The sequence below is a fragment of the Quercus suber genome, unplaced genomic scaffold (assembly GCF_002906115.3).
Source record: "Quercus suber isolate HL8 unplaced genomic scaffold, Cork oak 2.0 scaffold_30, whole genome shotgun sequence".
In the NCBI taxonomy this organism is placed as follows: domain Eukaryota; kingdom Viridiplantae; phylum Streptophyta; class Magnoliopsida; order Fagales; family Fagaceae; genus Quercus; species Quercus suber.
Window position 1 is genome coordinate 534298 of NW_027069495.1, and position 12510 is coordinate 546807.

Genomic DNA, 12510 nt, shown 5'->3' on the forward strand with positions numbered 1-12510 from the left:
GTATAGGCATAGGACTAATGTTCTTCATTTCAGGTCATGGTGAGACATCTCGTCAAGTGCAAAAAGATTGTAGTTGATTGGAATTAATAATTTGTGGTTAATGAAATAGATCTCTGGATCTCCATTTTCTTTGTTGCTTGGAGTTCTGGAGTATTCTATCCATTGGCAACCGGAAGAAATCCTAATCAAAGAAATGCTTTCATTAAAATAATTTTTTAGATTTTTAAACTTGAACCTTCCATTGATTAGTTGAGTTTTTTTTTTTTTTTTTTTTTTTTTTTTTTAATGTCTGTCTTTGACCACCTGATTTTCATTTCTTGTTCTTCTTCTATAATGCTAACTGAATCTGTAATGTTGCTAGCTGTTGCCGATGTCCTGACTGATGCAGCATCAGTTTTAGGTGGTGATGCAACGCTACAAATCCTTTACAAGAAGCTTCTTGAGGTGCATGTTATTATTATTTTGGATTCTCAAATAGTATTTTCCATGTTTATAACAGAAGATCTAAATTTTGTAAAATTTGGAACTGATTTTAAAAGTAAGTCTTTATTTATCAACTTCTAAGGTATCTAAAATTGCCAATGATGAACTGTTCTGTTATTTTCTTTTTAAATTTTTTTTTTCTGCAATTTGGATTTTTACTATTACTAAGTTTGTTTTTCTTTTTGGTGTCATCATAAATTATTCTGGATGCTGAAAACCTGAATTGCTAGTACTAAATTGTTCTCTGATAATGGATTTTATCATATATAAAAGGGTTGTGGCCTATCAAAAAAATAAAGGGGTTGTGTCAAACTTATTGAGAAGATATGTCTTTAAAAAAGATGGAGAAATAGAATAAGTATTTCAAAATTTTGTGACCATTTGTCCTTCATTTGGTCTCTGAGAAGAGAGAAAGAGCGTAAAAAAATTCTTTTAGTGTTTGGGACTAGCTTATAAGCTAGCTTTTTGCTTTTTAGGAATTATTTATAGCTTTTTAAAACCTCACATTTTCTTACTTTTTCTCACTTTTTCAAAGTTCAAGTATTCTTTAGCACACTTTCATCAAAAAGTTTTTAGCAAAAAGCTAAATAAGTGGTTCTCATTTCTTTGCATTAATCCGATTCCCAGAAATGGTGGGTTATGGATCTGTGGTCTGTAGGTCAAAACTTTAAGAAAGTTTCAATATCCTGTATTTTATACTTTTTGTTGTTTGAAGATCTTTCTACTTTTTGCTATGGTATATTCACTATCTATTGTATTATTTAAGGCCGTAGCTCGCTGTGGAATGGTGAAAATAATGAATGGTGCCCAGTGGAGGCTGCTCTATTTTGCATTCGGGCTATATCAAATTATGTTTCAGTTGTTGAAGCTGAAGTAATGCCTCAGGTATAGTGTCAATCAACTTCCTCATGTTCTTGGTTCTTAACTATTTGCCGTGTCATACTAATTACTCCCTGCTGGTGAGAATATGGACATAAATCTACAATAATATCTTCCTGCCAAAGTTCTTTTGTTCACGTGGCCTATGCTTAACTATTGTACATGTGGAATTCGTTAAAAAAATAATTTTCTAATTGAAGAGTGCCTTCCTTCTTTATTGTTTTGTAATATATATATTTTGACAATATCTATCAGTATAGAACTCTTAAGAGTATTTTTTGTTTTTTTTTTGTTTTTGGTGTATTTGCTATTTGCAGGTTATGGGTTTGCTTCCCAAACTTCCTCAACAACCCCAACTACTTCAGACGGGTAATATTTCTGTTATAGCTTAATAGGCTGCTCTTTTCCCTTCCACCTTTTCCCCCGACCAGGGCCATGGTGTTACCATGGCATGGAGATGGTGAGCCATCTCTACCTACCCTGCTTCACCTGGCTGCTGAGGGGGATGTCTTTGCACTTGCATATCAAATAGCAATTACCATTTTATCACAGCATGTGATCTCTAAATTTCATTGTTTATAATTGATGTTTGTCTCATGCTTATGGAAAACAGTGTGTTTAACAATTGGAGTATATTCAAAGTGGCTTGACTCTGCGTCAACTGGACCGGCTATATTGCCTTCACTGATTGATATCCTCATGAGTGGCATGGGTACATCTGAAGATTCTGCAGCTGCTGCAGCTTTGGCATTTAGACACATCTGTGATGGTAAGGAATTTGTCTTGTAAAGTATGTATTTGATTAGATTTCTGTGTTTTTGCCATTAGGATCATCTATAACACATTTGCTAGGATTTTAACATCTTGGTGTCCAGTGATTTCACATATGTGAGTGAGTGCTTTGGATTTCACCTAATGATGACAAAACTCATTTTTCTGGATGCTTTTAATCAAGCCCTTGATTCCAAACCTGATGTGAGACCCGGATTTCAGGTCTGATGAATCTTAGCTACTAAGATTTGTTGGTGGGACTGTAACAAGCTGACTTCCAAATTCTGGAATCCCCAGTGTATGGGCTGAAAATGTGTTATTGATTAGCTGTTGCCTTGATTTTAGAAGGCTGGTAAAGAATAATTCTCCTGATTTGATTTGATAACTTATGCTTCTGTTTTGGTCTAGAGATATTTGGGACATATTGTAAAGTCATCTAAAGGGCTTAGTGTGATGGGAATGAAAGAAAAGAAAACCTTATGCTTAGTTATCTCCCAAAGGTCTTAGTCTGTTTCTGTTTTACATTCTGTTTGAGAGTTTGAAGGGAGGGGAGAGTTTGAAGGAAAAGGAGGAAACCACAAGGGGAGAAGGGAAAGGAGAGGGTGTAGGTGTTGTTAAAATGTCAATAAACTGTTAAGGGAAAAAGGGAGAGTATAGAAAAATTTATTAAGTTTCAGTATCCTCTCTGTCCAAATTTATTTAATTTGAAGGAATTGAAAAAAGGATATTTTTTGAGGATGGTCTGAATCCTTTTTTAATAAGTAATGAACTTCATTGAAAATAAGAAATTACAATGAAAACAAGGCACACAGGCAGTGTGCCATACAGACAACAGAAAATATAAACTAAATAACAATGAAATTGCAAAAATCAAGCAAATCAGGCAGAAAATTAAAAGTAAGAGCACCCAAAGTATTTGTCCATTCAAACAAAGTCTGAAAGAAGAAAAGCTTCAACTCATGATATTATGAAATCCCCCAAATCCTCTCTCCCTCAAAACATCCAATCAGGGGAAGGGTAACCCCCACCCTATTCCTCGTCTTTCCTCTCCTCTCCTATCCTTGTAAACATACCCTTATTTATTATTTACTCTCTTTGTATAGGTAACACCCAAGTCAGGGATTGGACTTAGCTCCCTCTTTTTTCATTTTTGGATTGGTAAATAAAAAACTTTATTGGAAATGAAAAAGAGGTACAGCAAAAAAACAGTTAGCCAGGTAAACAGTGTACAAAGGGAAACAAAGCGCTATATAAAACTACATAAATCTAGAAAATTCAACAAAGAAGACACAGGAATACCACCCAAAGCTGTCATCCACTCAAACAAAGATAAAATGAAATTGAGCTTCAACTCAATGACTTATATGCTCCCTCTTATTCCCTACAGTGGGAGGAGGTGCGTTTTGACCATCGACTTCTTTTTTATTTATTTTTTTTCTCGTATGATTGTTTGATATTGAATAATTGATTTATATATGTTTCTTGTAGCATTGACTCTCTTTTAAATGTACACCATCGATATTTATTTTTGGTTCTTAAGATACTAATCAGTTAGTCTTCTTTGCTGCCCTCTTTTGGTGGCCGTATTGCAAATTAAAATTTCGTTTCATAATATTCTTTATGGAATAAAATGGTTCATATTAACTGTAGATTGCCGGAAAAAGCTTTGTGGATGCATAGAAGGTCTCTTCCACATATACCATAGGGCAGTTAGTGGAGAAAGTAGTTTTAAAGTGGCTGCTGAGGACTCATTGCATCTAGTTGAAGCCTTGAGGTAAATTTGTTTCTTACTGTAAATAATAAGATTGCATGGTGAAATTAGAGTCTGTATTGGGCATCTATTTTGAACCTTTAAATATTATTGCAGCATGGTCATTACAGAACTTCCTCCCGACAATGCTAAGAGGGCTCTGGAGGCATTATGCTTGCCAGTTGTTACTCCTTTACAGGTTGGTTTTATTTCTAATGGAATTATTCACTAAAACTTCTTTTGTGGATGATTTCAACGAATTTTATAATGTCAATATCCAGGAAGCAGTTAGTCAAGGTCCAGAGATATTAAATAAGAAACCTGCTCGTGAATTAACTGTTCATATTGATCGATTTGCATACATATTTAGGTTTGACCAAATCCCTTTGTAATTTCTTTAATATTCTTAATCTTTTTATATGTCCTCAACATGCTTCTGAAACCTTTTCAGATATGTAAATCACCCTGAAGCAGTAGCAGATGCAATTCATAGGCTGTGGCCAATCTTTAAGGCAATCTTTGACCTGTAAGTAATTGTATGTTGTTTCTTAGGTTTGATGAGCTCATAATTTAATGTACCTGAATTTTCTCATTCTTATGTGATCCATGTTTTAAATGATTCTGGTGTAGTCGTGCTTGGGATATGCGAACAATGGAGTCTCTTTGCCGAGCTTGCAAATATGCTGTGAGTTTCTGAACCATGTCATTTTCTATGTTAGCTTGATGAAATTTGTAAATCTAATTGTTAAAACATTAGGTTGTACTGGTGAAACTTAGGATGTCAAATACAGATTTTCCTAGTATAATAGTGCTGAGAACCAGTCTTTTGTGTTACGTTATTTTAGTATGTTATTATTCCCCAGTTGTGTGCTTTCAATCTTCATGCATATTATGCACTGGCAACTTGACTTTTGATATGTTTGTTCCCAATAACTGATGTTATAATTATAGTTCTGGTTCCTGTTGTGTGCTGCTCAATAATCAACTGCATGCTTGATATGCGTCTGTTATAAAGTTTGAGTTTTCAAGTAAAGGAATCTATGTTGATCTAGGTTCTCTATAATGATGACTTAGCCTTATAAGTGCCAATAATCCTTGTATCACCTTTGAATTGTCCCTATTTTTTTTCTTTAAAGTGTGTTCTCACTTTCTTCTTAACTATGTATTAATTATTGGGGTGGCTTTTTAGAATTATGTGATTAATGTGAAATGATTGTTATGTTAGTATAGTATTTGTTCTGAGGGAGTAGAAATTTAACGATACTATTAGTGGTTGTATAAAGATCTAAGTTTTTCTTAGGTAAGAACTTCTGGAAGGTTCATGGGAATCACAATTGGAGCTATGCTGGAAGAGATTCAAGGCCTATATAAACAGCATCATCAGTCATGCTTTCTTTATCTCTCTAGTGAAGTCATAAAGGTATGAATTCCTCATAAAAATAAGATACTTTCATTTTTTATTTTTTAAATATCTTAATATTTGAGCTGAGTTCATATTCTGTTGCAGATATTTGGTTCTGACCCTTCTTGCGCAAACTATTTAAAAATTTTGATTGAATCACTCTTCATACACACAACGCGTCTTCTCACAAATATTCAGGTATAGCCTGTAAAGCAGTTCATTGCATTTGGTTCTTCAGATCTGTCTTTAAATTTGTTGATAATTGACCTACTTATCAAAAGAAGGGGGAAAAAAAGAAGTAAAGATGGAAGAAAAAATAAAACTTGATCCTATTTGAATCTTTTTCTACAGGAATTTACTGCCAGACCAGACATAGCAGATGATTGTTTTTTGTTGGCATCGAGGTGCATACGCTATTGTCCACAGTTATTTATTCCATCTGAAGTATTTCAACCATTAATAGATTGCTCATTGATTGGGATCACGGTACAGCATAGGTATAGCCTCTATCTATCTATCTTCCTCCCCAAATTATGTTATCAGTGACAGTGACTCACTTCTATTTCATGGTTGTTTTACCTTTTTCTTCCCTTGCAGAGAGGCCTCCAATTCCATATTGACCTTCTTATCCGATGTCTTTGATCTTGCCAACTCTAGCAAGGGAGAGCAATACTTACCTATCAGGGACAGTGTGATTATCCCTCGAGGGCCAGCATCACCAGAATTTTGATTGCCTCTTTAACAGGAGCTTTACCAAGTTCTCGATTGGAACCGGTAGCTCCTAGTTTTACTCTGAACTTGTTATAGCATTTACATTCACATGAACGTATCCAACTTTCACTTTTTAGTTCTGGAAATTTATGTCGCCTCCTTTTCCCAGGTAACTTACACAGTACTGGCATTAACGCGTGCCTATCGGGCGCAAGCAGTGGAGTGGGCTAAGGAGAGCGTTTCTCTAATTCCCTTGACAGCTGTCACAGAAGTTGAGAGGTCAAGATTTCTGAAAGCATTGTCTGATGCAGCTTCTGGATTTGATATTAATAGTCTGACTGTTGCAATTGAAGAGATGGCAGATGTTTGCCGCCGTAATCGTACTGTTCAGGAGATTGTTCAAGGAGCTCTGAGGCCGCTTGAGTTGAATTTGATACCTGTATCATAGGAGATTAGTGAGTGACAAAAAGGGCCATTTTGATTAGGCCACTATAGTCAAATTGCCAAATTTGTCTGTGTATTAGCTTTCTTCTTTTCTTTTTTTTTTTTCTTTTTTTTTACCCTTTCTGTATTTAATTTTCATTCTCCAATTTTAAAGGAGAATCATTGTCCCTTCATATTGGGTTGGAGGAGCGACTGTCGTTTCGCTGTTGATGAGATGTGGGAATTGGGATCATAGAGTGGTTTCACTTGTCTTGGCTTTGTCATTTTTTGGGTACCAAGTTTATTCAGTATAGAGTTGTAATTTACTGTAATGGAAAAGAAAAACAAAAAGAGAAGGTACAAAAAAAAAAAAAAAAAAAAAAGCATTCTTTAGGAGTCATTGATCTTTCATCCTTTACAATGTTGGAATTTTTTGAACCATTGCTATTCTTACTAGTTGTCTACTCGTCTTTGTCTTTGTTAAATTGAGGCAAGTTACCTCTCAAATGCATTGCATTATTTGGATTGATTATGTTCATAATTTCCGGTTAAGAAATTGTTTAATTTTGCTAGGAACGAAACAATGTCAGATGGGCAAAATGCATTGGTCAGTAAGCCACAATTTTTGTTAATGAAGGATAACACTGCTTGTGCTATATTGGCTGATACAGAAACAAGGTTGAATTAGCTAACATGGTTGAATCTAATTTTAGGATTTAGGGTATGTTTAAATACTGTTTTTTGTTGAAAATTAAAAACTGAAAATAATAAAAAAATAATTTTTGATTACTGTTTACTTTTTAAATTACTGTTCATTTGCCATAATGCAAGGTGCTAGTAAAAAAAATAAGGTAAAACGCAAAATGTGAACGCTGGACATGGGATCCAAACGTTCACTTAAAGTACAACATTTAAAACTTTAAAGTATATACTCAATGAATTGTACCTAAATTTTATCCATGTCAAATTAATAGTAACTTGCGTAAATTTGATTGTTGAGAAAATTTTTTTGTCGAATAATAGTAAATTTAATTTTCAAGAATTTAGATATAGCTTAAATTGAATTAAAGAAGAAACAGCATTGGAAAGTCGTGTAACAAGAAATGCATACCAAAATTTTACAAGCGGCGATGAATCAGATGATTATTTCATATAGGCTTCATGTGTTACATTTTTGTTAAGTGAAACTTATTTCCGTTGATTTATATTTGCTTAAAAATTAAGTTTTGGGAAAAAAATATAACTATACCATACTGGTTGTGCTATCTTTTGTTGTTTTGTTTGTTAGGAAGAGAGGTGAGTTTGCTGAGTTTGGAGTAAAAATTGCGTACTGAGAAAGAAGAAAGAGAAGAGCGATGGTTAGTTCTAAATTGATGGAGACATTACTCTGATGCAAGCCCCATACAGATGCATTTATTTACAAGACTAATATTAAAATTCGAAACTCAACTTGAAAACGCTCAAAACTCATTTTTTGTTTTCGTGACTCAAACTCAAAATTTAAGTTGTTTTCTGTTTCCGTAACTCAAGCTCAAAATTTTGAATTTAAAGTTATAGAAACTCAACTTAAAAACTAAACCAAACACATATTTTTTAGGTAGGGTCCACAGATTTTGTGTTACAAAAATGGCTAAACCAAATACCCTTACTAGTGTGTTATCCCAAACTAATGTCGTACTCAAAACTCTAGCTTTTCACTTTCTCTCAACCCTATAATACTCCAAAGGTTTCCTAAAACGACAAGTAGGATAATGGATACATAAATTGTTGCTACTTGCGAGTATTGAACACGAGCCACCAAAGGCGAGTTGGCAGCCAGAGTCAAACATATCCCCGTTGTTGTTGAATTCAATGTATTCTCGTTCTTCCATGTTCTTCTATGTAAAAGCAAATTTGCGTTATGATTGTTATTGCCTTGCACCAATAATTGTCACCTTTTCTTCTCTACCATCAATCTCTCTCTCTCTACGATGTGATGCCAAGCTCTCTCAGCCCGCCTTGAATATCAATAATTCTTGGCTGGCTCTCTCAAATCTCTAACCCATAAATAAATAAAAAAAAAACACAAACACAAACACAAACACATAACCGTAACAGATTAAAAAATGTTGTCGAATTCTCAGAAGAAGAAATACTTGCACACTTTCTTAGCCACAAACCTTAACAACAAGCTCACAGTTTCAATCCCATCGTATTCCGACACCACCACCACCACCCAAGATGACTTCGACTTCTCCGAAGTGTTTGGTCCCTTAACCCACATCACCACCAAAACCAAAACCCAACTTCAAATCCCAACCCTTCATCTTCATCACCACCGTCCACGTCATCACCCTCCTTCTCTGCCACCGCCGCCTTCCCAATCCCAGTGGACCCACCTGTGATCCACAACCGTCCCACTCCTTCGTGGGTCCCTCTCCTCGCTTCACCACCTCTTCTCTCTCTCGCTCTCTCCCTCTTGAACCCGAACTCGAACCCGACTCTGAACCCGAAACCGAACCCGGAAATGACCCAACTGATGATGATGGTGAGAGTGAGAGTGTGGGAAAGATTGGGCCTTTGGATTTTGAGATTCTGAGAGTTGTGGGGCAAGGTGCTTTTGGAAAAGTGTTCCAAGTCAGAAGGAAGAAGAAGAAGAAGAAGAAAGAGAATATTCATTGTGCTTCTGATAGCGATAGTGATGGTAGTAGAGATGGGATTTACGCCATGAAAGTGATGAGGAAGGACACCATTATAAAGAAGAACCATGTGGATTACATGAAGGCTGAGAGGATATTCTCACTAAAGTTGTCCACCCTTTTATTGTTCAGCTCCGCTACTCCTTTCAGGTATACTCTCTTCTTTTCTTTGTGAATTTCAAATTTTATAGATTATTATACATGGGTTACATTTATTGTGATGCAAGGTTCAATTTTTATTGGTCGTAGTTTGCCAATTGTGAATTGGGTTTTAAGACAAATTAAACGTGGAAACAATGAAAGATTCTAGATTCTCACAAAAATTTGAGATGGGCATTTGACCTTTGTTGTTGTTGCTTTCTACTGGCCCACATTAATAACATGATTTGAAAGTTTTTTTAATTGGTGGTTTTGGTTATGGATTATGGGACTTAAGAAATGCAGTTATCACATTTCTATAGATCAAAGATTTGATTGTTAAATCTGTTTACTAGGAAATCCTAGATGGCAAAATGGTATTGCTTAATTTGCTTTTGGATTAGCTTTTTGCTGATTTGTTGAATGAGGTTTTAAAAAAGCAGTATATAAGCAAATAAGCTTAAAAGCTGAAGCTAAAAGCTAACCCAAATGGCCATTACATGTAGAAGATTTGGCTTGGCATGATAAATGGTCCAAAAATAGGCTTGGGATTCTTTTTGGTTCCTCTACATTTGTGGAGAATCCTTATGAATTTACATGGATGTAGAACGTTGTAATTATTATTTTGTGGATGACATTGCAGACCAAGACTAAGCTTTACTTGATTCTGGATTTTATTAATGGAGGGCATCTCTTTTTTCATCTGTACCGGCAGGGAATCTTCAGGTATCTTCTATAGTTCTTTTTGGTATTCTAGATTTCTAATCACATTGTATGAATGTATGTTCACCTGTTTGATTTTGGCTTTGGGTGTGTCTTGAGTAGTGAGGATCAGGCAAGGGTTTATACTGCTGAGATAGTTTCTGCTGTTTCACATCTTCACAAGTGCGGGATCGTGCATCGGGATCTTAAACCTGAAAATATTCTCATGAATGCTGATGGCCATGTAATGGCCGTGCCCATTTACCCATTTTGGTCATAGATATAAATATGCTTGAAAGTCTTGAAATATGCTTTTCTTGCATAGATATACTTTCTTAAAATAAGTTGGCTTTTATTTGTCTTAATGTTGGTACCTGTGATACAGGTTATGCTAACTGATTTTGGACTGGCAAAGGAAATTGATGAATCAAGCAGATCAAATTCAATGTGTGGGACCACAGAATACATGGCTCCAGAAATTTTGCTGTCTAAAGGCCACAATAAAGATGCAGATTGGTGGAGTGTTGGGATACTCTTGTTTGAGATGCTAACTGGACAGGTAATACCACGTGAAAATTTTAGTGCTTTAGAATTTCCAGATTTTAACTTATGGATGACCTTAGGAGTACCTAATTTGAATATGAACATTGTATCCATCCATCCCAAGTGGTCACTGGGAGTGATTTGTTTTAGTCTTCTTGTCAGTAGTGGCTTTACTGAAGAAAAGGAACTCTTTTAACAATTATGGCTTTCTTGTTGCCCAAATAATTGCTAGATTTCCAAACCAGTAACCTGTTAATTGTATCCGCCAATGTCAAAGGGTCAAAAGTTAGGTAGCATGGCTTTTACTGGAAAGGGAGAGCATATTGCTTCCTAGAATAAATGGGGATAAGAAAAAAAAAATGATAATGGACAAATCTAACTGAATAGCTATTTTTGTAATTTGCTCTCTTTCCATACTTCACGCAAAAACAAAGTGCCTCTGTAACATACTAGCATGTAAGGCATGGTTACTTCATCATTTTGAGAATGATTGAGGTAACTTACAGTCTGCTAGCAAGTTGTTCCTTTTTTCTTTGTCATAGATGCATGTTGAGGACATATCCAACTGTTTTGTTGAGTGCAAACCCTATGCCCACATGCTTGTCATCCTGAGTTAAGCACAGATACTCACCTTTTAGTAACCATTATTCCATATAGCGCAGATGTTATGGAGTCACCTGCTTTGGACTGCAAGTTGCTCCTGATAGAACTCAGTTGACTCCTTTTTTGGCTAATATCTAGGCTGATATTGATAGTTGAGGAATTTATCATTAAATATCTTTGAACTGTCAGGCTCAACTAGCTAATTATTAGGGGTCTGAAGTGTTGTTACATTGATTGCCAAATTTTTATTCTATTTATTTCTTTCTGCAGCCACCATTTACACATGCAAATAGAAAGAAGCTTCAGGAGAAAATCATCAAAGAGAAGTTTAAACTTCCACCATTTCTTACCAGTGACGCTCATTCCTTACTTAAAGGAGTAAGTATATTTCTTTATTCCTTTCCAAGTGATTTTTTTTGTCTCTCTTCTTTTCCTTCCTCCCCCCACCCTGCGCATTTTTTATTTTAATTTTCCTGTCAAATAAAACTTAGATAAATATTTCTCTAATTTCTTTTTCTTTTTCTTTTTTTCCAGTTGCTGCAAAAGGAGCCATCAAGAAGATTAGGTAGTGGTCCTAATGGAGGGGATGAGATCAAAAGTCACAAGTGGTTTCAATCAATCAATTGGAATAAATTAGAGGCCAGAGAACTGCAACCAAAGTTCAAGCCAGACGTGAGTGGAAAAGACTGTACAGCCAATTTCGACCGGTGCTGGACAGCAATGCCTGCAGATGACTCGCCAGCTCCCACGCCAACTGCAGGTGAACATTTCCAAGGATATACTTATGTGGCACCTAACCCTTGGCTTTCATCTGTATAAACTTACAGCTTCTGGCCAAGAGCATAGTTAGGATGATATGAAGGGTGGTTTGAAGCAGGGTTGCCATTCAATTGTAATCTTAACTGATTGCAAGTCCTGCTATCAAACAAACAAATACGTTCACATTCGTATCTCATGTACAATATTTCTAACTCGTCTTAGAATAAATAATTTTGTGGATTTTCACTTCCTACTCAGCTTAGTCTTAAATTTTTAGTGAACTTTTAAAAAATTCTTACAGTTAAAAGATGTTTTGAGATGAAGTGTGGGCATTTATGTTTCATCTCATTCCTTCTGCACTAGAGCCATATCAGGTACAACATGTCCGGTAAGATACAAACTCTGCATGGCAAGTTTTATTTTTTTTTTCTGAGGTTGACAATTTCTCTATCACAATTGCTTTTTACTAGTAGGACCAACAAAGTACATGGAACATAATTTTAGTAAAAGTAGAAATATAGATGAAGGGGTTGTAAGACTTAATGCAAGAAATTTCCAAGGCCAAGAGTGAGTTTATGATATCTTGGATCAACAATTGATTAAGATGGAGAGATTAAAGATGATGTAAATCATGGGAAGAGTAGAGCAAATGAAGTGGTGAAGTACAT

General features: G+C 35.4%; 2 protein-coding genes across 2 annotated transcripts; both read left to right on the top strand.

Annotated features, from left to right (window-relative positions):
- Nucleotides 1-297: 297 nt before the first annotated feature.
- On the top strand, nucleotides 298-6960 carry LOC136061085 (transportin MOS14-like). Its single transcript, XM_065770335.1, is given in 16 exon segments — nucleotides 298-444; nucleotides 1250-1262; nucleotides 1265-1368; nucleotides 1680-1731; nucleotides 1976-2131; nucleotides 3784-3907; nucleotides 4001-4082; nucleotides 4165-4253; nucleotides 4335-4409; nucleotides 4514-4568; nucleotides 5184-5303; nucleotides 5391-5483; nucleotides 5637-5782; nucleotides 5883-5992; nucleotides 5995-6059; nucleotides 6166-6960. Coding segments are annotated over 16 exon segments (1674 nt in total). The 5' UTR covers nucleotides 298-333; the 3' UTR covers nucleotides 6445-6960.
- A 1293-nt stretch (nucleotides 6961-8253) lies between these two features.
- On the top strand, nucleotides 8254-12099 carry LOC112014165 (serine/threonine-protein kinase AtPK2/AtPK19). Its single transcript, XM_024046550.2, is given in 9 exon segments — nucleotides 8254-8671; nucleotides 8674-8812; nucleotides 8815-9186; nucleotides 9189-9247; nucleotides 9879-9961; nucleotides 10061-10181; nucleotides 10323-10496; nucleotides 11354-11461; nucleotides 11618-12099. Coding segments are annotated over 9 exon segments (1488 nt in total). The 5' UTR covers nucleotides 8254-8524; the 3' UTR covers nucleotides 11903-12099.
- The last annotated feature ends 411 nt before the right edge of the window (nucleotides 12100-12510 follow it).